The sequence below is a fragment of the Pygoscelis adeliae genome, unplaced genomic scaffold, assembly GCF_000699105.1.
Source record: "Pygoscelis adeliae isolate BGI_AS28 unplaced genomic scaffold, ASM69910v1 Scaffold150, whole genome shotgun sequence".
NCBI lineage: Eukaryota > Metazoa > Chordata > Aves > Sphenisciformes > Spheniscidae > Pygoscelis > Pygoscelis adeliae.
Genome location: NW_008823872.1, coordinates 1214391 through 1238596, shown reverse-complemented (window position 1 = coordinate 1238596; position 24206 = coordinate 1214391). Strand labels below are relative to the sequence as shown.

Here is a 24206-nt window from a genome sequence, read left to right as displayed (position 1 = left end):
ATGTATTTGGCCAGTTTCTTAACTTCTTTTGTTTAGCTGAAATGTTTATGTCTATTACAACAATAGAAAGTGGTGAATGTTGCAGTAAATGCTTTAAATTTGTATGTGTTTGTATCAAACTATTTGGATGAAGATGTTTGTGCCCCGAAGCACATGTTTATACTCCTGTTTAGCCCTCCCTGCGCCAAAGTATGTTCCAAGATGTTGAGCAGCCAATTGCAAGTATGAGAGGATTTTTTTTTTTTTTTGTAAAATCCTGCCCAGATTCCTTGGCATCTTCATAGAATACCAGCAGCAAGTACTGGAATGGTTTTCCAGGCTGGTAAGAGTCATAGCTGATAACGGATTCATTTTATGTGTAGTAACTAAGCTAGGTCCCTTCAAGCTGTGTGGTAAGTACAGTTGGCTGATGAGCAAAGGAATATTAATTTCCTTTTCTACCTAGGGTGCTGTTAAAGCAATTACACTTAGCGGAAATGCGCCAGTACGCTGCTCTGGAAATTGTAGTGTACTGCTTTGCTTGTCTTACTCCTCCAGAGGACATGGTATGGTTTCCAAAAGGTGGTGTTTCCCTCAGTCTTGACCTCCCAGGCTTGGAAGTGGAATACGCTGCTTTTCTGTGCCCGTCTGCTGAAGGCTGAAGTGTTGGATGGTACGTTAACCAGCACAGTGATTTGAGAGAGCATTCCCTGAAGAAATCATTTTTGAATCAAATGAAAGATTATGCCATCTTGAAAAAGCTGTTCCACTTCCAAGTAGAGTTGTATACCTCCTTTGAATCAGCTTCAGTATAGATTTGTAAGCAACATGTCTTCAATGGGACTGAAGGTTTTGGTGTCCTCTGTTGCATTTGTTCCAGGATTCAAGTAGCTCCTAGGTGAAGGCCTTCTGTTAGGATTGAGAGCACATATCTTTAAAGATAAAATCCTAAGGACTACATCATAGTTGTGGGGTGGAGGTGGAGGGAAATATATCACAGCGTGGAAGTCGAGTGGAGGTATGAAAGCAGAACTGAACTGGATTGACTGACTTGCCTTATAGAACTGGGCACTGATACGAAAAAAACAGAAGGTCTCAAGTTCTTACATACCACTAACTATGAGTTAGAGGGTGACAAATGTTGTGGTGATGGTGTAACCCGACCCAGTGAATGTTAGCGGTGAGCATCCATATGCTTGCTTGATCTGGTGACGTTTGGACAGCTGATTTACGTGTGATGTTATAGGGTCCCTTTCTGAAACACAGTGAGCAGCCTCATCCATTTAAAAAAGACTATTTCCTTAATGAGTAGCAAGAAATATTATCAGTCTAAATGAGTCTAAATGAACTCATTTCCATTAGATTATTCTGCTTGCTCTTGGGTAGGTTTTTTTTTTTTTACTGTGATATTTTAAGAGTCCAATTTAGCTTTCTGTGCATATAACCATAAAATTACTTCTCTTTTAGCAAGACAGTAAGATGTTTTCAATCACCTGTTGAGAAGTGCATGTAGGAACATGGTCATGTCCTGTTTGGAGTGATTATTTGTAGGCCTGTTCTTCTGATGCTGTTGAGAACCTGTTAATATTGAGGAACCTTGATAAAGGCATGTTTACAGGGGTTAGCATGGATTCCTTTTTGCCCTTAAGACTGTATTTGTCCATAAATACCAATGTTTTTGCACATATCCAGTGTTGACTCATGTTAACTCACTTATGGAGAGCACTGCTTCCATCTGCTTCTATTCTGCATGTTGGAGTAGCCATTCCAGAATCCCAGGCACATCTGGAGAGAACAGGCTCATGTGTACAGTGTGTCATATGTTCATAATAAATACTATATAAATACACTGTAAATGTACCATATGTTTCATAACTAACTTAAAAGTGGATGTCTACCTTTATAACTGGTGGAAGCTGTTGGACAACTCATCTTGTTGAATCTTCTGGGGAGGGAGAGGCAGCCTTTCCTAAGGGGCCTGCTGTGCAGGGGGACTGCTTGTCAGTCTGACTTGTAGCTGGACAAGCGCTGTCAGGTAGGATAATAAGGATTGTGGATATTGACTGGCAATAGACACTAGAATAACTAGAATAATTCTGCTGTTCTTTGAATAAGTGATTGAATTACAGTTCTTGTATTTGAAGGCCGAGTTACTGTCTTAATAGGAAAAGTTTTACTTCAAAAAATTACGGTTAAGCTGTACACCTTCAGTTTGATGTTATAGCATCGTCCTTTTTTGTATGGAACCTGCAGAGCTCAGGCAGTTTGAGACATTAGCTCTCTGTGTCCCCAAACAGTGATTAAATGTAGGCAGTCACTCATAAGATTTGCAAAATGTATGGGACCTTTAATTAACACTGATAACTTCAATCCTTTTGCATTTGAAAAGTGACTAGAGAATTCGTCTGAAAGTAGGAAGCAGTAATTAGGAGACAGCACTGAAGAATTTCTTCCTCCCCCCAATACATGCTGCTTTCTCATATATATGCCTATGCAGTCTTTTCTTGTATATATGTTAAATGAATCTGTTGTCTGGCTTGTGGCATGTTTTTAGGGATGCTATGGTCAGACCTTGATATATGTACTCCTACAAGCTAAACAGGATTTCCTTGTAGATTCCAGTAACAACAGGTTTTGAGAAACTAAGGAATCGTGGTTCTTGTAGCTCTGGGTGCAGGCAGAGTTATAAAGCATTTCAAGTCAATTCTGACCAAAGCTATTCTGACATTGACACAAATATGCTGCTGTCACACTGGGCTGACTGGAATCTGCTCCCTAACTCTGCGTTTGTCACTTGTCTGTTGCAGGGATTTACCTCAGTATGGGCAAAAGCAGTGGCAATCCTATTTTGGGCGAACATTTGACGTTTATACCAAACTCTGGAAGTTTCAGCAGCAACATCGGTAAGGGAACGTTGTAGGCAGACATGTTCTGTGGATTTAAGTGTGACTTTAATCTCTGGTGTGCCTAGGGGCCCCAGCGAAGATTGAGATTTCACTGTGTTATTCAAGCATGAAGGGAGGGAATAGTCACTTCCTGTAGTGCTCACAGTCTAATGAATTAAAATGTTGCAGAGTTTTCAGTGTGACTTTTTTAACAAAACCTTTTGCTCTACTTGAATGCATGTTGCTTTAATATATTACCAAGGAGAAGCTGGGATGATGGCCTCTGCAATGCAGAACCCATCTGGAATGGTGTGAAGCATCTTGCTGCAGCGTGGGCTCTGATCTTTCACACCTTACATTGGTTGCGTAGTCTGAGTGTTCTCCTGGGAAGTTGTGACCTTTTGTTGTGTGTATTTTGTGCAACATACTTATGTCTAGCTCTTGCAAGTTTATGCAAGATAATTGGTGCTTGTTCTGGTGTGTGTATGCAGTGCTGTTGGCTCTGTGAGGGACTACTACTGGGAATGCCACACCAGTAATGAAAGCTGAATTTGGCCCTACAACGGCTCTTTGTCTTGTCTGGTGTCATGTTCTGAGAAATTCTGGAATGCCTTTTAATCTTTCTTTTCTCTCTTGCGAAATAGACAAGTATTGGACAATCGGTATGGGTTGAAGCGGTGGCAAATTGGGGAAATTGCTTCCAAGATTGGGCAGCTCTATTACCATTATTAGTAAGTAAGCACAGAAAAGGATTCAGTAGGGGAATGCAGTGTTAGTGGCAGCTCTATGCCAAACATCTGGATACTCAGTCAGGAGAAATGAATGTATCAGTTGAGTCATGATGCCTGTTTCTGAATGAGAAGGCCCTTGGGACTGCATGGGGGTGCTGCAGAGAAAGGCACCCGTGAGCCCGATACCACATTGCTAGTCACATTGATACTGCCTAAGGACTTACCTCCTGCCTCAAAAGTGTCTCTAAGTCTTCCCTGTGTGCTGCATTCAACTCTTGTGCAAAAGTGTGATTTACAAGTTTGGGAGCTTAATGTTCCTTTAAACTTTTGAGTTAACCTGTCACCTGTACATATGGGCACAAGATGGGCAGATTTGATTGTTATCTGAAATGGAATCCAAGCTCTGAAATCTATCTTCCCAGCAGGCACAAAGAATGAGAGTCTGGCTTTCATATGATGTTACTTGAGGAGGGAGTTTTGCCATTGATGCACAAGATTGTCGAGGGGGCAGGAAGGGAGGGTTTGGCATGGATTTCCACCTGAAGCAGTGAGCTAATCTGGTTCTTCCTCTGCAGCTTGCGCACTTCAGAAACCAGCTATCTCAATGAAGCTTTCTCCTTCTATTCAGCAATTAGGCAGAGGTCATACTACTCCCAAGTCAACAAAGAAGACAGGTATGTCTGAATGAATGCCCCCGTTTTTTCAAGGCTAAACGGTGTATGAAAGCCCCAAATAACTACAAACTGTAGAAGCACAACTGGGATAAAATCAGTGTTGTTGGAGGAAGTTTCTTTTAATCCTCCTGCCATGACTTTGCTGTATGACTGGAGGAATATTCTATTATCTGGGCCTGGCTAGAAAGCTATTGGCCCCAAAGTTTTGTCATTTTGAGTCCCGAGCAGTATCAGTGCTGGGACCCAGTATGCTGTGGCTGGAAGATAAGTCAGTTGGGCTGAAGGAGAGGAACCTGTTTGATTCTAATAAGGCTTTTCAGGGGAACATCAGTTAGTACTGCAGTACAACAGCCTTCTGTAACAGACTGGGACAAGGTCCAAGAGCTTCAGGAGGCATAACGTCTTCCTTTTAAGACACTATACTAAGAAAGGTACACTCAAAGCAGGGCTGTGTTGCGGCAGCGCGGAGAATGTGCTGCCTGCCAAGAACATAGGCAGATATAAATAGGAATAGGTGGAGAACTCAGTTCTGGATCCTGATCTTACATTCTAGCCAGTAAACTTGGGTTCCCTCATCAAAGTAAAGAAGAAATGATCTGAAGTCATCATCAAGATAAATGCAGAAGGTTCGTTGGGGAGTTTCCTGCCAAGCATTCAAGGACCTCTGGACTTAAACTAATTGCACGTCTCCAGTCTTGCTGATGTCTAAATGCACCGGTGTGCCACAAAAAGATGATGTTTCCCTGCTCTGTTCTGATATCTGTTGATCCTATTATCTTCTCTCTTAAAAAATCTCTCAACTTCAGTCTGAGTGCTTGAGCTGTTTCAGAGAAGGTAGGATTGGCCAAACATGTTTCTAGATGCTGTCAGGAGGTTTTAGAAATGGATGAGTAATTATGGGCTATACTGACTTGCAGATCTCTAAGTTGTCCCAGGTGGGTGAACTCTGAGCCAGCTGTGATTATCACATGATGCAGTGGGGTCAGATATTGCCCATGAACTGTCAAAAGGTTTGAAGAGCCAGCTATTGTATCTGACTCCCATGCCTGTTCTCATGTAAGGAGACTGTGGGGAAGGGGGAGGATGTGGCTTTCTTGATGTATATTTTATGTCCCTGTACTCAATTTTAAATAAACCTCTAAGCAGCCAGGTAGCTATTGATATTCACGTGAATTCAGTTAGAATTCTTAATCTGCAGAGTGTTCAGTCTTGCTCTAGTCTTAAACTCCTCCTCTCCCTTACCCCTGTTGCCTACCTATGTTCTATTTTAATCTCAAATTTGGCTGTGGTGTTTTTGTTGTTGTGTTTAGGCCTGAATTAGTGGTTAAGAAGCTGCGTTACTATGCAAGGTTTATAGTGGTTTGTCTCTTGCTCAACAAAATGGATGTTGTAAAGGACCTTGTAAAGGTATGTTAAAATGAGGATAAAGGTGCTAAGGGGTGGGAGGTTGCTGGTTATTCAGGACTTTTTTCCTAATTAAGGAATCCATAATATAGTCTATTTCAGTTGAAATACTACTCATTAGATCTAAGATGTTAGCTGCTGTTGCAGCATAGCTTTTCTTTTTTTTTTTTTCCTCATTTAATTGATTGTGCTGTTGGATGCCGCAGAAGGAAGGAATAACATGGCTGGAGCTATGGAAAGATTCAGTATGATGTGAACATTTGGCTAGAGAAAAACTTGAAAAATGTATATAGTTAGGAATAAACTGTAAGATGCATGTTATTCATGTGAAAGTGTGGGGATCATCTGGTAACTCTGAGTACATCTTCATTCCTGTAGTGGATTTAAGACATCGGTGGAATCTCCTCCAGCAAGTCTTCATGACACACACTTGCTTGGAAAGCCAGTGTCTCCTAGCTTGATGTTGAGCTTATTTCTCCTCCCTTCCAAACTGCTATCACTCTGCCCCATGTCTAGAACACAGCTTGAATACATTTTGCACCTTCTAGAGACCCATCAAAATTAAACCTTGCTAAATGATGTCGATATTACTATGAAATTGGAGAGGCTGGATCTGCATATGCCTCTGCTGTGGGAGTAAAGCACTGAATGCCTATAAACACAATCTTTAGGTGCAACAAATAGAGTACAGGCCAATGTTGATCATTGCTTTTCTAGTATATCTGACATCCAACGTAGTGAATGTCTTCTGTGAATCAGACATTTAATAATGACACTTTAAGCTCAAATGATTTGATAGCATTGTTTGAACACCAAGAAAAAATACTCTAATAGCTGCACCCTAGATCGGGAGGTATCCTTTAACTACAACAAAGGAACAGCATGCTTCTCCTGACAGCATATGCTTCCCAAACCCCTCTAACAACCTTGCTGCAAGCAGCTTCTGGTATTGACAGTTTTGTGTAGGTTGCATTACTGTCTTTGTGTCTAAGCTTACTTGAACTGCTAGCTTAGCTTAGTAGCAGCTAAAAAAGCCATAACATTCACTTTCTCAATGTATTTAAAGTTACTTGTGAGCTGAAATTTGAGTCCTTGGTATCCATAGCTTATGGTAATAACCAGTGACATAGCTGTATGTGAGTGTGATAGTTATACTTAACTCCAGATATTCTTTGCATTTGGACCTACTTAAAAGACACTTTGCACTGCCAAAACTCAGTGTAACATTGGCATTCTGTCTCCCAAAAGAGCGCGTTTTGGCTGGCATGTTTAGTCATAAGTGTGCTGCATATGTTCTCAAGTAATTTTTTTTTTTTTAATTATTCTTAAAGGCCAGCACAGCTAACCAAATTGTAAAGTTACTGACTGCATGTTAAGCTCTCAGTTTAAGAAGTGACTATGTCTGTCTTTGAACTTTTTACATCAGGAGCTGTCAGATGAAATCGAAGACTACACTCATCGTTTTAATACTGAAGATCAGGTGGAGTGGAATCTGGTTCTTCAGGAAGTGGCAGCGTTTATTGAGGTGAGAATACTGTTCCCTTTTAGTTGTTAGTTTAAAAGTAACATTTTCTGACTTGTTCACCAAAGTGTTCCTGTATCACTACCTCTGTGTGGTAAGCAGGTGTGCCACGTGCAGGGACAGTATTTCTGTCCAATTTAATCATTGAATTAATCACGCTATATGGTAGCGTAACAGTGGCAGCTGTTAAAGTGTCTGAAGAGTCAGACCTGGGCATGTAATGTATTGAAGACAGAAGTATGAAGATGAGATACACTTGGTCATCTTCTTGTTTTTGCTCTTGGTGTTCAGAAAATGGTGGAATTGAAAGCACAGCAGCTACCATGGTCAATATTTTGGAGAGACTGCCAACTCTAGTTCTGTTGTTGTGGAAGCCAATCCAATTTGCTGATGTTTTGATTGTGTTTCAACATGTACTTTGTTGGAGTACTGGTCTCTCATACTGCTTATGCATTGCCAGCGTATAATGGACAATACGGTGTAATCATGGCAGTTAACTAATAGGCTCTTAGCATGTTTGTAATGCGATCAACTTCTCAAGTTTGTTAAAAGGAAAACAAACTTGTTTATTCTGTCAAATGAGACAGTGTTCTACTTTCCTCCTTTTGTACAAGATGTCACTATGTAACACAAGTATTTATTTAAATATTGCCAGAGTGGATGGCAGCATTATCATTTGGTCATCTTCTTTGCTATTAATCCCTAGGAAGGGAAGGCGAACTAAAATAGTGCAGGATTCTTCTGTATTGTAGGAATGTTTAGTTTATTCTGCGTGAATTTGTAAGGATGTTGATGACATTTGGTTCCTCAGGTATAGAAAAGCTGAAGCAGAGGTCATGTCATTTGAGGAAGTATGTTTTTTTTATTTGCTGTACCTTCAGGTACTTGTACTGTGTATTTGCTTGCAGTCCCAAAGAGCTGTTGCTTTTCCAGGTGGTGAGGCATTACTCTGTAGCCTGCATACAAATATACAAATATATATATGTATGACAAATTAATTTTAATAATCTGCCTCAGTTATGAAATGTTTACTGTGAGCGACAAGGCCTTTGGACTTCTCTCTGACTACAAATCTGTATATTTTCTTGAATTCCTGATTTATTCTGGTTGCTTTTTTAGGCAGACCCTGTCATGGTTTTAAATGATGACAACACCATTGTAATCACCTCTAACAGGCTTTCTGAAACAGGAGCTCCGTTGCTAGAGCAGGGAATGATAGTGGGACAGCTTGCTCTTGCAGATGCGCTGATTATTGGAAACTGCAACAACCAGGTAAAAGAAATTCCGGGGACTTGGGTTTGTATCTTTGGAGTTCAAAGTCCTTCCCCATTTGACATCCCTTCTGATCATACAACAGAGATTCCAATAGAGGTGAACATTTAAATATTTTGATTGTGATGTTTGCAGTGGCAGCAAGAAGAAGTAGTTCTCAGAAATAAGAGCTAAAAATGAAATGTTAGATATTAGACCTGTGGTACTGACCTCTTATTGCTTATATTCATCATGTCAATTAAGTAGATACAATTGATTTTCATATACTAAATTGTTCTTAACAACATTCAAGCATGAGAGGCCTCTGGGCTATGTCTAGAAAAAGCTTGACTTAAGGTTTCACACGACATACTCCAGCTTGTTGCAACTACAGTTGCAACAGGAAGGAGTTTTCAAAGGACATTCAAGATCTTGTTTATTAGATGATGATTATGATGATAGTGAAGTTGTACAGACTTCATGACTTCTCTCTGAGATAATTTTTCAGGTAAGCAAGGGAGTTGTATCTAAACTACAGTCTGTGTATCTCTTTCAGATTTTATCTAAATTCATAGTACTAGTGTTTTCAGCACTTGGTTTGTAAACACCCCGGAAAAGTCTGTAATTTGCGAAGTAGGGGTCTGCAATACAGTCAGCTGGCCTAACAGACCAGTAATAAATAGACTTTGTGAGCTCTTCTAAAAGTCACTCAGAGGTCTTTAGAGATTCAGAGGTGGCACTGACAGAGATCCCTGAGAGACAGAAAATGGTCTGTCTGGTATGCAGTTGAATCTCTTACCTGGATAATTCCAAAGAAATACTGTTTCATCTGTATCTGGCAGAGTAAACTGTTTGACTCTTTTGCAGGTCAAGTTCAGTGAATTAACAATTGATATGTTCCGAATGCTACAAGCACTTGAAAGGGAACCAATGAATTTAGCTTCACAAATGAACAAACCTGGAATGCAGGTAAGTTATATTTCAGTGACAAACCTGGCAGCAGATCTTAACTGGGTTTTGTTTGTTTGGTTGGTTTTCAGTATTGTCATTGTTCAGAGCAGGTTAGTAAAACTGGTTAACTCTTACTAGAAGTTAGCAAAGAGTAGCTCAAACCTGTGGAGTTTGATCCAAGTAATGTCTTCCCCCCCCCTTAGCAAACCTTCAATAGTGAAAAAATAGCAGAAATTAATATTTGGGCATCATTTCACTGATGGTTTACATTTGTCTAGCTGAGGTGCTTCTGAAGGGGTGCCATGCCTGTCCTTGTCAATATACACTCACCCCTTCCTTTGTTTTCACTCTAGTAGTCATGCAGCCAGGTAAGTTCATCAGCTTGCTAAGTCATCTGAAAGTTAAATATCCCCTTCAGAGAAAGCATAAAGATATTTTATCTGGAGGCAAAAGGAAATACCTAGATTTTCATTTATTTAATTGAGAAGTGAATTTTTTCACTCTTTTCTTGGGTGATGCTTTAGAGAGTAAGAAAGATTTAGGAAACATTTAAGTGAGGGATTATACAAAGTTCTGGTTCAAATGCTGTGCATCTTGCTTTACTGTGCAGTAGGAAATGCAGCATGGGCAGACCATTTGTGTAGGAAGTATGTTGAAGATGAACATTCTAATAAATAGAAATTTAGACAGTTATGAAACTGCTTTGGTAATATACAGTTGTTGGTTTTTTGTGTTGTATTTTGTTTGTTTGTTTGTTTGTTTTTTAACAGGAGTCAACGGAGAAACCAGCCAGGCGGGAAAACCCTCATAAATATCTACTTTATAAACCAACTTTTAGCCAGCTATATACATTTTTAGCAGCATCATTTAAGGTTTGTGAAATTGGTGAATTTCTTTGTAACAGAAAAACATCCAGCATGGTATGTGACACTGAATAAAATGCAGTTGAGATAATCTTTTATATTTCAAGATAATGGCCTTCTTAAAATGTTCAATACCATCTTCAGAGAGGATGGAAATATTATAGATATGGGTAATTTGTATAGTAAAGGCAAATCTGTTGACTGCTGTTAAGGGAAAGAAAAAAGTTCATTTTGAGACAGAAACACAGCTTGCTGTTATACAGAAGTTGTTATATCATTGCTAAAATATAGCCATCTTCAAAGTGAAGCTTGAACAACTCCTGTGCAAGCGGTCTTCGTACTGGCTGTCCAGTATCAAGAGTGGTGCATGGCAATACCATGGAAAGCCTAAAGTAATGTGATATAATGTAATGGTGGCATATAATTTAATCTTACCCAGTAATTTTATTTGTGCACGTGTATGTACACACACACATATATATACAGACATATATATAAAAATAAGTGTTTCCTATATAAAGTATATCTATTTCCTAGAGAGAGAGAGCTATTATATAGGAAATATTTCTTGAGATAAGAGATCTGGGGAACAGAAAAATCTTAAGAGTATTCTTCTACTTCACGTTGTGCCAAACACAATCCAAAATCAGGGAAGTGTGTCAAGAAACTGTTGCTCTTAAGCACTGTATACCTGGTAGGTCTCCAGTTCTGTATCCCATTTGAATTGTATCTCTCTGCTGCATGTGCTATATTTTTATCTGTCTGTCTTATTTTGTTACCCACTGCTCTATTCCATGTAAGTAATCTATACATTTGTAGACTTTTTTTAATACAGTTGCTGTGCTTATTTTAATAAAGTTGCTGGGCTAATTATTCTTAATTATGACTGTACAAATCAGCAACTTAGGATTTAGTAGCAAAAACAGAATATGAATCCTATAAAGAAACAAGTTTCAGTTTGTTTCAAGAAACAACTGTAAAGAAACAGCTGGTGAGGTGAAGGAAGTGCATCCTTACTACTTAGAATTTTGGGTGCCTGCATGCTCAGCCTTTTGCAGAAATTAAAAGCATCTGTTTCCTCATGCAGACCTCCCATTAGAAAGGTAGAAAATAGATTTCTTTTACAGGTGTCGTGGTTTAACGAATTGTCCTGCCGAAACCAGGACAATATGTCTATACAGAAACCTGAATGTGTTGCGCTTGTTGTCCAGCTCAGAAGGGTTGGGGGAAGAGGCAGATGTTGCAGACTCTGGGGTATCGGGAAACAAAGAACTTCCTTTAGGATACTGAATTGTTTGGGAGTTAGGGTCTGCATGGATCTTGGCAGCTTTTGGTTTCTGTATATTGGAAAGCCTCAGATCTGGCTAGATAGTAAGAGAGTCTATGTGGAAGCAGATGCTTTTTTAGTGCTGCTTGAACCTCTAATATCAGCCTAGAGGTCTATGTGGGAAGAAAAGTTTGAACGTATCATCAGTTTACGCTTTTGTCTGTGTACTCAACTATTTGAAGGGGTGTATGTGGTGGGGAAGGGTATATACACGTATGAAGAATAAGAGTGAAGGGAAGCCAGAAGCAGGAGTAGCACAATCTTAAATGACAATGGTTTTATTAATGTGATGGTTGAATATTAAAATAAACTTATACATTTCTTCCCTTGCCACTCTTCTCTTTATTTGAATTTCAGGAGCTGCCTGCAAACAGTGTACTGCTGATATACTTGTCTGCCACGGGCGTGTTTCCATCAGGTCGTTCGGATAGTGAAGGTACAATAAAGGAATGCTCCCTGTCATGAACAGGGCTTGAATTCTCTGTATGTTCCAGGACAAGTGACCAAGAAAGATGTCACAAAGCTCCTTTTAAAAGACAAGTCAATTTTATTTTCCTGTCTGCTTAGTAAGGTAGCCTTTTTTTTTCCACAAACAATAGTTAATTCCCTGTGTTTTAATTAGTGTGCACTAACCTGAGACCTTTTCAAAGGACATATCCAGTTTCTGATGCATCTGAAGTATTAAAAGCTTCATCAATTTTGAAGACCACGTGGCTCAAATGATGCATCAGTGCAAAGTTAATAAAATGGCTAAATGGCACTTTGTGATTCTCTCCAATCTCCAGTACTATGAGAACATTTGGTCAGGAGATGGGTGGTAAAAGGGCTGAAGTGTCTGCAGGGAATGTTCTATTTGCACGCTTGTTAACCTGACAATTCAAGCCCTTCTCATGATTTTTGACAATTCCCCTCACCTCATCCTCCTGTTCTTTGCAACCTAGCAGAATATTTGGATGCAGCTGCAATCTAAAAGCTGAAAACTGGTTGGCTGAAGTAGACACAATCAAAAGATTTGTTTATATAATTTAAGGAAAAGACAAAAAGAAAAAGTTTTTAACATCCTAAATATTGTACACGCCTCATCTGTTTGAGACTTGCATTCCTTTATAAGATGCATGCCTTGTCCATCCCAATGCATGATTTATAGAGCTCTCAAAATGTTAAAGGAAAAAAAATCCCTGTCAGCTTTGGACTGTGGCAGTGATTTTTTTTTTTTCAAATGCTTTTAACATTTTACTTTTTGCTGCAACTTGGTGATAGGTTCTAACTCAACTGTGTTCTTTAAAGCCTGTGTTATGTCCACTTCACTGCATGTATTGTTTCAGCTTAATACCTTACTGTAGAGGCATCCAGGCTCTGTCATCTGAAGAGCTGCATGGTCAGACTTCAGTTTTCATTAAATGAATCCCATTACAACTGCATTCTTTTAATAAGGTAGTGTAGTCTGCACAGACCAAAAAGTTCTACCTTTATTAAAAGGGAGAGCAGCTGCAAGTTGCACTGTTTATCGCCTGTAAGCCATTTATGTTTGACAGGTCACATGAGACATTTGTAACAGTGCTAAATTAATGTATGTTCTGTTCCTAATTTTGTATTCCCAAAGCTTCCCTTAAAATGGAAAGGTGTCTTATGTATCCAAACCTGAAAAAATTGCATTTGGTGGCCAAATATGAGTCAACCAACTCTGCAAAAGTGTAACAGAATGAGGAAATCCTAATACTTTCTTTTACTAATGTTAGTGACATTTCATACCCATATCAATGGCAGAAATATTTCCTGGTATCTCTAGCACATTTTTTTTTGTGTAGTATTTGGTATTTTTTATAGCCATTACTTTCATCTTTGCTCTCCATCAGACAGACAGGCGGGTAGCTCAGTTGTGCAAACTTAGCAGAATATTTCTTTATCTTACCTTAGGAACACATGTCCAGGCTGTGTGCATTTAAAAACTGTAAATTCTGTATTTGAAATCTTAAACAATAAACCTTTGCTGCAGATTTGAAATCTGGTTAAAACTGTTTTCTCCTTTGTAGGAGTATTGAAAGCTTGTTCATTCTTTGAGCTTTCTCTTCTCCCCTTTGCAGTGCTATAACTGCAGATGATAATACTATATCTATTCTGAGAGGCTACAGGGTTTTTGATTGCTTGAGCCTTATTTTTTGATCAAAATCTGAATCTAGAATATGCTAGCCCATATAGTAAGTTTACAAAGGTATTAATTTTCCTGGATGAAATGTGTAATGACTTTTAATCTTTTTGCTATGTAGTGTAACAAGAGCCAGTATTTGGATCTTTTGTATTATGTTTGTGGATAAATACTGAATAAATAAATTAGAAGTTACTAAGTTGGATTGCTTGCTTCTATTTGATAGATGCTGAAACTACTAAAAATGCATAAAATTGAATATGTAGTTAGTAAAGCCTCCACATTCCTCCATCCCATCCTTACAACTACAGTAGATCAGATTCACTTAGTTTCCTGGGATTTGTGGTTGCTTCCTCCCTTTCATATAATCATTAAATCCGTACCAGAGGTGAGTTACCTCTGCTGATTTTAGCTTTCTTTTTGCCATGTGTAGGTCCATATGATTTTGGTGGTGTTCTGACAAATAGTAACCGGGACATTATAAATGGGGATGCTATCCACAAGCGAAACCAGTCTTACAAGGAGATGCACTGGTAAGTTTCATGAGCGTGACAACTGCAAATTCAGAAGAATTTGTCTTTAATAGAGAAAATGCATCAAAGCCTCTTGAATTCAAACTCTTCAGTGCAGGACATCATAATGTAGATTGGCTTGAATTTGAACAATTGGAAATGAATATGCAACTCTAAATGATGATTTAAACAGTCCAAAAGTATTACTGTGACTTAAGGTAAATTCTTTATTACTGAAAAACTTCAAATTAATGGTGGATGATGTCTCAAGAAGATAAACATCTCTTGTTGGGAAAGAACTAATAAGAAGTCCAATAGCCCATGTTATAGAGAATACCAAATTAGTTTTGCGGTTATTCTCTGAGGATGAATCTGAGGACTGGGGCTTGAGGAATGTGCTTGCTTTTTATCTGGACACGGGCGACTGTGTGTCTGAGAAACCTGTGCACTGTCACAACTTTGCAGCAATTCTAGCGCTCTGTGAAGCGTCCCTTTCTCTTTACAGTCTTCACCCTGGAGATCTCTACCCTTTCACAAGAAAGCCCCTGTTTATCATTGTGGACTCCTCAAACAGTGTTGCCTATAAGGTAAGGCTCTTGAAGGCAGCTACTCTTATAATAGGATACAGTGTCAACCCCTAGTTAGCTTACACTTTTAACAGGCTATTTTTTTAAACAGTTTGTATTCAGTCTTTCTTTTCTTTTGAGGTTGTGCATGCTAGTCAGGATCTGATCCTATGAATAGGAACAAGAAGGAGAAGCACATGAACAGCCGCTCATTGGAAAGTAATAAATCCTCCTGGAGGGAAAAAAGGTTCAAGATTTCCAAGGTCTCTGGTGGGAGGTTTATTTTTGTTATATACCAAAGCCAAATCTTGGTGTGTGTGCATGGGGGAGGGAGATTACTAATCTGCCTTTTTTTTTTCCAGTCATCCAACACTCAGTTGCTTTTAAGCAACAGAAAGGAGTCAAAGCATTGAGCCTGATCTTATAAAACACGGGGTGTCTCTGTCTGAAAAGTATCTGAACCAAGGAAATAACAAGACTCAAATTAGCATCCAGTGTTACTGTAGAGTGGTATATGCATGGACAATGAGCCTCCTTCCTAGGGCGCTATGGACTTACAGTAGAATTACTCCATATCAAATCACCTTTGGGAATCTGCAATTCGGGTAATACAGAAGCAGGCATTTTCAATCTTAGTTGCCAGTTGCATCTGGATAGCATTACGACATTTATTTCATTCATGAATGGGATATTAAGAATGTGCTATATCTGGGGAAAGTGCCACTTCCTTACGTCTTCCTTTTTATAGTTCCATTATTTGCAGTGAGAGAAGTGAACGTTCACAGCTGCATTTCAGAGGAGGAATAGGGACGTCTAGTGGCCAGATGAACTTGTTCCTTGTTCAGTATCCACAGTCTGTGTCATTTGTTTTAAAGGCATTTGTTGGCCAATGAGAGGTACGAAATCAGTGATCAGTATGATTCAGAATAGTTCTGTATCGAGCCAGGGAACTTTTACCTGACAGTCTTAATAATGATCTGGCCTCTCTGTAGGGTTTTTGGTTTGTTGTATTGTAATGCATTTCAAAGGACTTCTTAAATACTACTGTATTTAACTTCACCACACTAAATTTCAGTGCAAATCTGCTTTTTATTAAATTGCCTTCCCCATTTAAAGGAAGGGAAATAAAATCAGAATGGTTTATTTGTCTTTCTGAGAAAATGAGTATTTGGTAGGGATTTATTTTCCTCTGCTCTTTCCAGTGTAACAACGCGGGGGGGTGGGGTGGGGTGTGTGTGTGCATGTGGTTTTGTTTCAGGTTAGAAAGTGTGGCTTGGGTTTGGGTTTTTGTTTCATTTTGGTTTTCTTACCCCCTTCCTCTCTAGTAGAATTGCTGAAAGATGTCAAGTGGATCAGCTCTGTAAGAGAGAGTAAGGGATTCCTGGTGATCGTTAATTCAAATACAGCTCTGGACATACCAGGGTTCTGTGGACAGCTTAGAGCAAAGGATCTTTTTGAGGTGATGGATTCCCACGTGTAGATTTGTAGCTCTTGTGAGAATAACTGTCAAGTGTTTACATTAGAATTTGCTTTTTGTGTTACATTTAAATTTGATGATTGAATTTTCTTTAGATTTTGTGGGCACGCAGTAAGCAAAACCTGTAACTTCCATTTAGTTTCTTTTCCTTGTTCCGCAGTGAACTGACCATCAGTGGTGTAAAATACACCAGTGCTCCGTCTGTTAAGCACACAGAGCAGCTGGTGTGAGAGAAGTCCAACTCTGCCTGTATGTAAGGAGTATAGAAATGTGAGTTTTGGAAGTATTTTGGGACAGGATTATGGAAATGGCTACTAGGAGCTCTGACCCAGATCAGAATCATGTGGGCACAATTGTGAGGAATCTAAAAAGAGAATGAAGGGGGGGGAAGAGCAGGGACCCCTATTTAAAAAAATGTATTTAGCATTTGAGAACACACATTCACCTTCACAATCTATTGCCATTGAACCTAGGCAGATAGATGTGTGGCTATGGGTTTTGGTGTTTTGTTTTGTTTTGTTTTCAACTGAAGGTAGGTGGCAGAGCTCTCAATCTCAGTATTTTCTAGCCCTTGTAAATTCCTGTCTGCTGTCGTCCTGTGCGTGCTTATGTGCTTGGTTCCTTGTCACCAGAATATACCGGTAGTGCTGTCCTGTGACTATCCTCTGGGTGTGTTGAGAGATGCTTTGTAGACTCAAGCACTGGCACAAACAAAGGTTCTGTGCAGTTGTGTGAGAAGTTGAAGTCAGTGCACTGACTTTTTTCCACATGGCTGCTCTGATCTTTTCTGATAGGACAGTAGCTATCCTGACATTTAAATGTCACTGCTAGCAATACTGGCAGTAACAGCAACTGCTCACACATCTTTTTCTACAAGCCGTTTCTGCTCTCCTGCATGCATTCTCATCCTCTTCCTCTCTCTGGAGGGCTTAAATGGTGATGACTGAAAGTAAGTCCTGCCAGGAAGTGACTTGCCAGTTTGTCAAATCAGCGGCACTTGAACAGCTTCCTCCCCTATATATTTAGCTGAAAATGGAAGATAACTGCAAATCGAGCATATCTACTTAAAGCCATGATTTTTTTTTTTAACACTTCCTTTTAAATATAGATGGCTGTGTTCTTGAAGGTTACCACTGTGTAAGTGGATGAGATAATACTTTAAAATCAGTATCTTCTTGTAGCTGTGGTCATCTAAGATTATAGTCAAATGCAGAGTCTTAAAAAAAAACCAAACCAAAAACTCCGTCCAGTGAGAATGCAAGGCCTTTGTCGGTGATGTGGTGTAAGTACTCAGCTTAATAAAGCTTACATGTGAAGTGACTTCTTTTGGAGATGATGAGTAGTTCTTTTTTGGAAAGAGATGTATATGGGACGCATTTTAAAAAGCAGCAATGCTTCCGTTGGAAAACTTGAATACTGAAGTAAAAAACCGGAGTCAATTTTGAAACAAAAGTGTGTTTTACCTTTTTTGGAGTTGTCCATGCACTGAAAGGTACAGCATTCCTTATCCAGAGCTGCTACCAACATCCAGACTGCAGGGCAGGTTTTTCTGGTGCACCTCGTGGTCCTCCACTCCAAGCCGTGGCTGTAACATGCTCCTGTTCCTCTGTTGCGTGTACGCCCACAGTGGTTTTCTGTGGAAATCAGGAGCGGAGCTGGTGGTGGTGAGTGAATCCTGGTGTTCACTTGGGCTATGGTAGCCAGCTGTGTCTGGGCAAGAGCTGAGGCAGGTACCTGGAAGCTTGAGAGTCTTATCCTCCTGGATCTGTAGTTTAGATGTAGCGACTGGCATGAGCAGCTGTCTTCCAAAGAGCGCGTTCTGTGTAGTTTCTCCCCTTTGCAGGACTTACTAGCTATCTTGACTTACCCTCTGCTGGGACAGAGCCCAGAATGATCTCAGATACTGTCAGTGAGTAATACCTTTCCTGAGATACATGAGTGACCCTTGGTTTTGCTTTATAGCTGTAGGCAGTGTTTTAATTGCATTGTCATTTTTACTGATGGAGTGTGTGGAAAGTCTGCTTTGGTCTCTAACTGGGTGATACAAGATGGAATTCAACATGTGAATCTGCTCATGAATACTAAGCCATGTAACCTGCTGGTGTATATTCAGTTTAAACTGGCAATATCTGGGGTGACTCCTTCTGGAGTTCTAAATGTTTCTTTATAGTACAGTTTTACTAATTGCTGGGTTGGCCTGCAGTTACTGCCTTCATGGTAATAGTCTTTGTTTCTTCATTAGAGACCAAACCTCAGTATCTAGCATTATAAATCGTCCTTGGGCTCTTAATGAAACAGAAGGGTTTTTAGGACTAGTCAGCACTCTGTCAGATATGGGAAATGTTTTACTTTGATTAGACTAGATTACTGTCTTTAGTATTTAGCAGACTTAGATTGAATTAATTCAGTGAAACTAATTTAATTGAAATATACTGCCCAGAAGGGAAAGTTCCATTTGAATTAAGCAGAAGCCAGAAGGAATTAAAAAACAAGCTTTCTGATGATTCTACACAAGCAAATATTTCTGGTGATGTATACCTTACATTCATAACCTGCCAATTTTAAGAATATAATCTGCAGAAATGTGTGTTGCACTCATGTGCTCTGGATGCATGGTTTGAATGTGTGCTCTGATAGGATGAGACATGATTGTTTACATTTTCTATGGCTTTTCAAGCCTTCAGTTTTAAGAAAGCTGTTTTGGTGAGACATATGGCAGCTAATGAGGTTGTGTAAATGATTTTTTTTTGGGGGGGGGGGGGGGAGAATTATTGCCAATCAGTATACCTACCAGGCAGATACACGGTAGGACTGTTATCAGGTAAATGCTGGTGACACTGGACAAAGGCGTCATTTGAGGTTTCTGGAGAAATTCTTGTGCAACAGGAGGACACTTAGGCAATATTAAAGGTGCTGGTGGAGGGTGCATGAAATGAGTACTGTAAAATGAGGGTTCAGTATAGCAGATGTTAAGGTTATGACATACTTGCTTTAAAGGAAATTTATTTTAAAACTTTTCTCCACTGGGCTCTTCTGCTTCATCAGAAATAGTTCCTCCTGCTAGAAAGAAAAGGGGAAAGAAATTACTTTGACTAGATAGTTCAGTTGGTATTGAGGAACGATGCTAGATCTATTTTGACGTGAAAGCCAATGGCTTTCATTTTTATTGCAGAACATGATTTTTTTTCAAGTAATGTATTACTACTGAAAGCTGTATTTCCATGAAATTAGTGTCTGCTATCAGTAGCAATGAAATGAGAAAATTATAATTCCTTTAAAATGTAATGGGTTATATTCTTTCTGTGCTGTGATCTATGAGTAAGTCAACTTGTCAGCCTTACTGCCAATGCTGAACTGTGTGACAGGCATTAGTGTGTTCTCTGTCATTAATAGTCTTTGTTCGTGCCCTTAACTTGCTGAGTATTCAAAAGCAAGCAAAGTGACCATCAACACTTCAAAATTCTTATCTGTTACAGAATTTCACAAACTTATTTGGACAACCATTGGTGTGCTTGCTTTCTCCAACAGCATATCCAAAAGCATTACAAGGTATGTGTAGTATTGCATTTCCTAACAAGTTGCAGTTGCATCATGTATCTATCCCAAACACATATAACTTAGATTCTTCAGGAGAAGATAGCTTTTCATCACTATGTAATCCCTAAATCAGATTAACGTTCCCTGAAGTAGTATGATAAAGTTTAGTTACTGTTTATGGCAAATAATTTATTCTAACAGTGATGATATTTCTACAGATAGCTTCAACAAGTGCCAGGAGGCAAAGTCTCTCCTACACAGAGACTCAGAAAACTGCCAGCCCTGTGCTGGGATGATGATGATGATTAGCACTTTGGGTAGCTTTGTTAGTCCCAGAAAGTGAGCAGAGTCAGTTAAGGTATCAGCTTTTAAATGCCAGGTGTAGAGCAAAATCTTCTCAGATCTTGTTCTGATTTTGGAAGGTAAGCTAAGTAAAACTGTCGGCTTTGTATGCCCTGAGGAGGTGCGTTGATAGTAGGAACAGGCAATGAACTATTATATTCTTCAGTCCTTGTGACTACTATAAAATATAAATCATTCCAGACTTTCTCAATGGAATTTGCCATGTTAAGGTTATTATCCATCACAAAGACAAGTTCAAAGATCTAGCTTAAGCCACATAAAGTGATGTTAGGCAAGTATCATGAGAGAATGCGCAAGAAGCGAAAGCTTCTCATTTGTTTTGAAACTATTCCTGTTATTTAGCTGAAATGTAAGTAGAAAATAAGTACTGTAATAATGAATCCTGTTTAAACAGAAACTCTGAAAAATAGAACTAACTTTATAAAATACTGGATGCTTATGTTGTGTTCATGGGCCAGTCAGGAAAGTCTTGCTGGAGTTCTGAGGGGGTGCTACACTGTGTACTAGAGCACCGTGCAGAGAGACTTCTTAGCGGAACCTAATTGAGCCCCTGTGTCAGTATGGCATTATACCATGCATGCTGTGTGCCCAAGTCCTGAAAAAAAAAAAAAAGGAAATGCACCAAAATAAGTCAGTAATCCTTGCTGATGAGGAAGTGGCCTTACTGTTTGGGCGCGTGATCTTCTGTGCATTGCCTTTCTTTTTGACTTCCCAGTTGATTGAGCTGAAGCTTGGACCTTTCTGTTTCATGTTGAACTGCATGGAGTAGATGGGCTTTAGGATATTGTGATGCCCAACAAAAGGGCAACTATGTAGACTTTGGGGGGGGAGATGTATAGGTTCTACTGCCTGTTTTTTTGAATGGAATAAGAATGTCCATGTTTAATAGTTCTCTTTAGGAATTGGTATCTTCTATCAGTTGTTTGTTATGACTTTTGTGTTCAAGTTATATGCTCAAAATGAAGATATAGGCCTCCCACAATACATGAAAAAAATCTCATTTCTCTTGGTGTTAATGCACATGTCCAGTAAGCCTTTATTGCTAGTCAGTGCATCATCTTGAGAACAGATCTGCCACAAGATGAGAGAAAATGTAACTAACACAAAGGAGTAGTTCCTCTGTTACAGAATTTAGTGGGTGAGCAACTTCATTCTGTGGCAGGGACAGCTTTTCTGTTTCATGTGCCAAATGTATCTCTTTGTCTATTGATTATTTTTTTTTCTTTCCCCCCAGATCAGTCTCAGCGGGGTAGCCTCTTCAAACTCTTTCTGAACAATCCTTTAATGGCATTCCTATTTGTCTCTGGATTATCAAGCATGCGCAGAGGATTGTGGGAGAAGTGTCAAGATTACCTTAGAAAAATCAACCGAGATATTGCCCAGCTGCTGACCCACTCCCGATCCATAGGTGCGTGCCTAAAGATGCACAACTAAACCTTAGCATGCTACTTAAGCGGATGCTGTTTTTTCTTGCTCAGCCTTTCCAAGGGACAGAATAGTGAATAAGGGGAATGCACAAGAATTCGTAGTGGTTTCCCTTAAGTCTCCCCCCCACCCCACCCCCCAGCCTTTCTAAACTGAGTTTTCTTTGCCTTCTCTACAGATCAGTCCTTTCTTCAATTTTTTGGGGATGAATTTCTTCGCTTGCTTCTAACAAGATTTATCTTCTGTTCGGCTACTATGAGGATGCACAAAATTTTCCGGGTATGCAGGGATATCTATCCCTTTGTGAGAACGATAGTCCAGTGCATATAGAACTGCACTGCCTCAGGATGGAAGGGCCTTAGGGCTAAGCATATCTCTGTGACTTCAGAAAGATAACTGATGCTCACATGCTAATGCCTACAGCTTGTATTGAATCTGTGCCCTTGTATCTCTCCAAAGGCATGAAGCCTTTGACTTGCTGAAGCCTTATTCTTCTACATAAGTAGCAGACACACTCTAATTCATTTATGTCACTCTGAACAGCCTTGTCTGCTAGAAAAATTCCTCTTAATTCAAGATTATTATTTCTACACAACTAAAAAGATATAGAACAAGAAATGGGGAGGAGTGGAACATTATCGCTAGAATGTATTCTAGCGTGAATGGATTTTGAAAGGTCTTTGAAGTGTAAATGAATAAACTAAACAGGAAGGTGGTATTTTCCCTCCCTGTTGGTTAATGCTGTGCCAACAGTGAAGTCTGCTTCTGGATCTACACCATTTTATATATGTGAGTGTTGGCATATAAACTGCCTGCTCCATTTTAAACATTACAGAAAAAAATGGAAATCGAAGCACAGAAATATACAGTATTCATCTTGTCTAACTGCAGACATCCAGTAGCTTTCCAAGCCTAAGTTAGCTACCTAGGCTTCTTTGATATCAGGGGAAAGAAGCAGGTCTTCTGTTAGTGGGGAGGGATTTGCCCCCAGTGTCTTAGGTATTTGTTTTAGGATGAGATGAATCTCCCACTGGAGATGCTTACATGTCTATAATTTCAAGAAATGAACTCCAGCCTAGTAGGTAAGTATATGTGAAGTCTTTTTGTCTTTTTTTTTTCCCCCCACCCAAGGCTTCTTTGAACGTTATTAACCGTCTTAGATGTATGGGCATTTGTATTGCCACTCTGACCATCTCTGAGTCAATGGAAAGAGAAAAAGTGAAAATGCTAGAATATTTTCTCTCTCTGTGGCATGCTAAACAGATTAGGACACCTCTTAAGTGAAATTGGCCTTTTGCAATCTTCTTCATAAAGGGTGTAAAAATAAATGAATGTCTGATTCTCTTTGTTTTCACTGTCATCTAGCAGGAGACTCGAAATTATCCAGAATCTTATCCTCAGCTGCCGAGAGATGAAACGGTGGAGAACCCTCACCTCCAAAAGCACATTTTGGAGCTGGCTTCCATACTGGATGTTAGGAATGTTTTCCTGGAAAACACCCTCGATGACTATTAAGAGAAACTGTCTTACTACAAAGGGGTTTCCCTGGCCACAGATTTTGAATGGTGCAGTTTTATAATGTGAAAATCATAAAAGGAAGTACTTGATTTTATTTTTAAATTTAGGACCATTATTTTAAAAAGTAATAATAAACAGCTGTTAGTTTAGCTGTTCCATTCTGTATGGGGTCAATTTTATAAGCAGAAGTTTTCATGTCTTTTAAATGTTAAACTAAAGAATCACTAGAGGTTTATTTCTGGTCTTGTGGCTATCAACCACATTTCCAACAGCTGATCCTAAGTATAGAAGTATTATTGGTTACCTTTAGCCCACATTTGTGGAAATCCTTTATTTTTATACAATTTTAAGAAATTGGAAAAAATCAATAGAAAAACAATATTTTATCCCCAAAGAGTCTGGATTTGAAATGGTAAAGATGGAAACACACAGTGCAAACCAACAATAGCAATAAAACAGAGTCCTTCATAACAAATATATTTTTTCAGTCTTAGGCAAGTAAGTAGACAAAAAGGTGAACAATTAAGTTGCATTTGGAGCAGTGGGTTTGAAGTGAAGTTGTAAAGATACTTAATGCTCCCTACAAGTTTGACGCAGCAGTTTTATATACGAACTTTGTACTGCTGGCCAAGGACACAATTTCCACTCTGCCTGATTGGGTAGATGGTTAGCAGATTAACAGATTACAAAACTAAGAAAGCTAGCCCCCATCTCTCACTGTAATATGGGTCATCTTGCCATTTGTATTGCTGCCACAATTTTCCAGGAGGAGAGGGCATTCTTCATTTTGAGGTACTAGACAGAAATTTCCTAGTACATTTCCAGGAGGTGTTATCCCTCCTTTCCGTGTGTTGGATGGAACGTGTGGCTCCCACAGTGTTACCAGTCCCTGATAGGAACTGAAAGAATGTCCCATATAGTGCTGAATACGAGCCCTTCCTATCACTCATTTATCTGACCCGTCTGTGCTGGATCCCTGTGCCCTAGGAGAGATGCTGGTGCTCCTTTTGCAGGTTAAACAAAGCGGGTGCTGCCATAAAGCCCTGCTAATGTTTTGCATGCCCACCGTTGTATG

At 39.4% G+C, this 24206-nt stretch overlaps 1 protein-coding gene across 1 annotated transcript in view; it reads left to right on the top strand.

Moving 5' to 3' along the window:
* Window positions 1–23262, top strand: part of SCAI (suppressor of cancer cell invasion) — a 28182-nt gene extending 4920 nt beyond the window's left edge. Inside the window, exons 2-16 of the mRNA XM_009334404.1 lie at window positions 2787–2882; window positions 3509–3595; window positions 4171–4269; window positions 5580–5676; window positions 7100–7198; window positions 8315–8467; window positions 9314–9415; window positions 10168–10269; window positions 11945–12023; window positions 14167–14266; window positions 14751–14832; window positions 19765–19837; window positions 21423–21596; window positions 21792–21892; window positions 22979–23262. Of these exons, the coding sequence (XP_009332679.1) occupies window positions 2787–2882; window positions 3509–3595; window positions 4171–4269; window positions 5580–5676; window positions 7100–7198; window positions 8315–8467; window positions 9314–9415; window positions 10168–10269; window positions 11945–12023; window positions 14167–14266; window positions 14751–14832; window positions 19765–19837; window positions 21423–21596; window positions 21792–21892; window positions 22979–23128 (1594 nt within the window). The 3' untranslated portion in view covers window positions 23129–23262. The remainder of the gene's footprint in view (window positions 1–2786; window positions 2883–3508; window positions 3596–4170; window positions 4270–5579; window positions 5677–7099; window positions 7199–8314; window positions 8468–9313; window positions 9416–10167; window positions 10270–11944; window positions 12024–14166; window positions 14267–14750; window positions 14833–19764; window positions 19838–21422; window positions 21597–21791; window positions 21893–22978) is intronic.
* The last annotated feature ends 944 nt before the right edge of the window (window positions 23263–24206 follow it).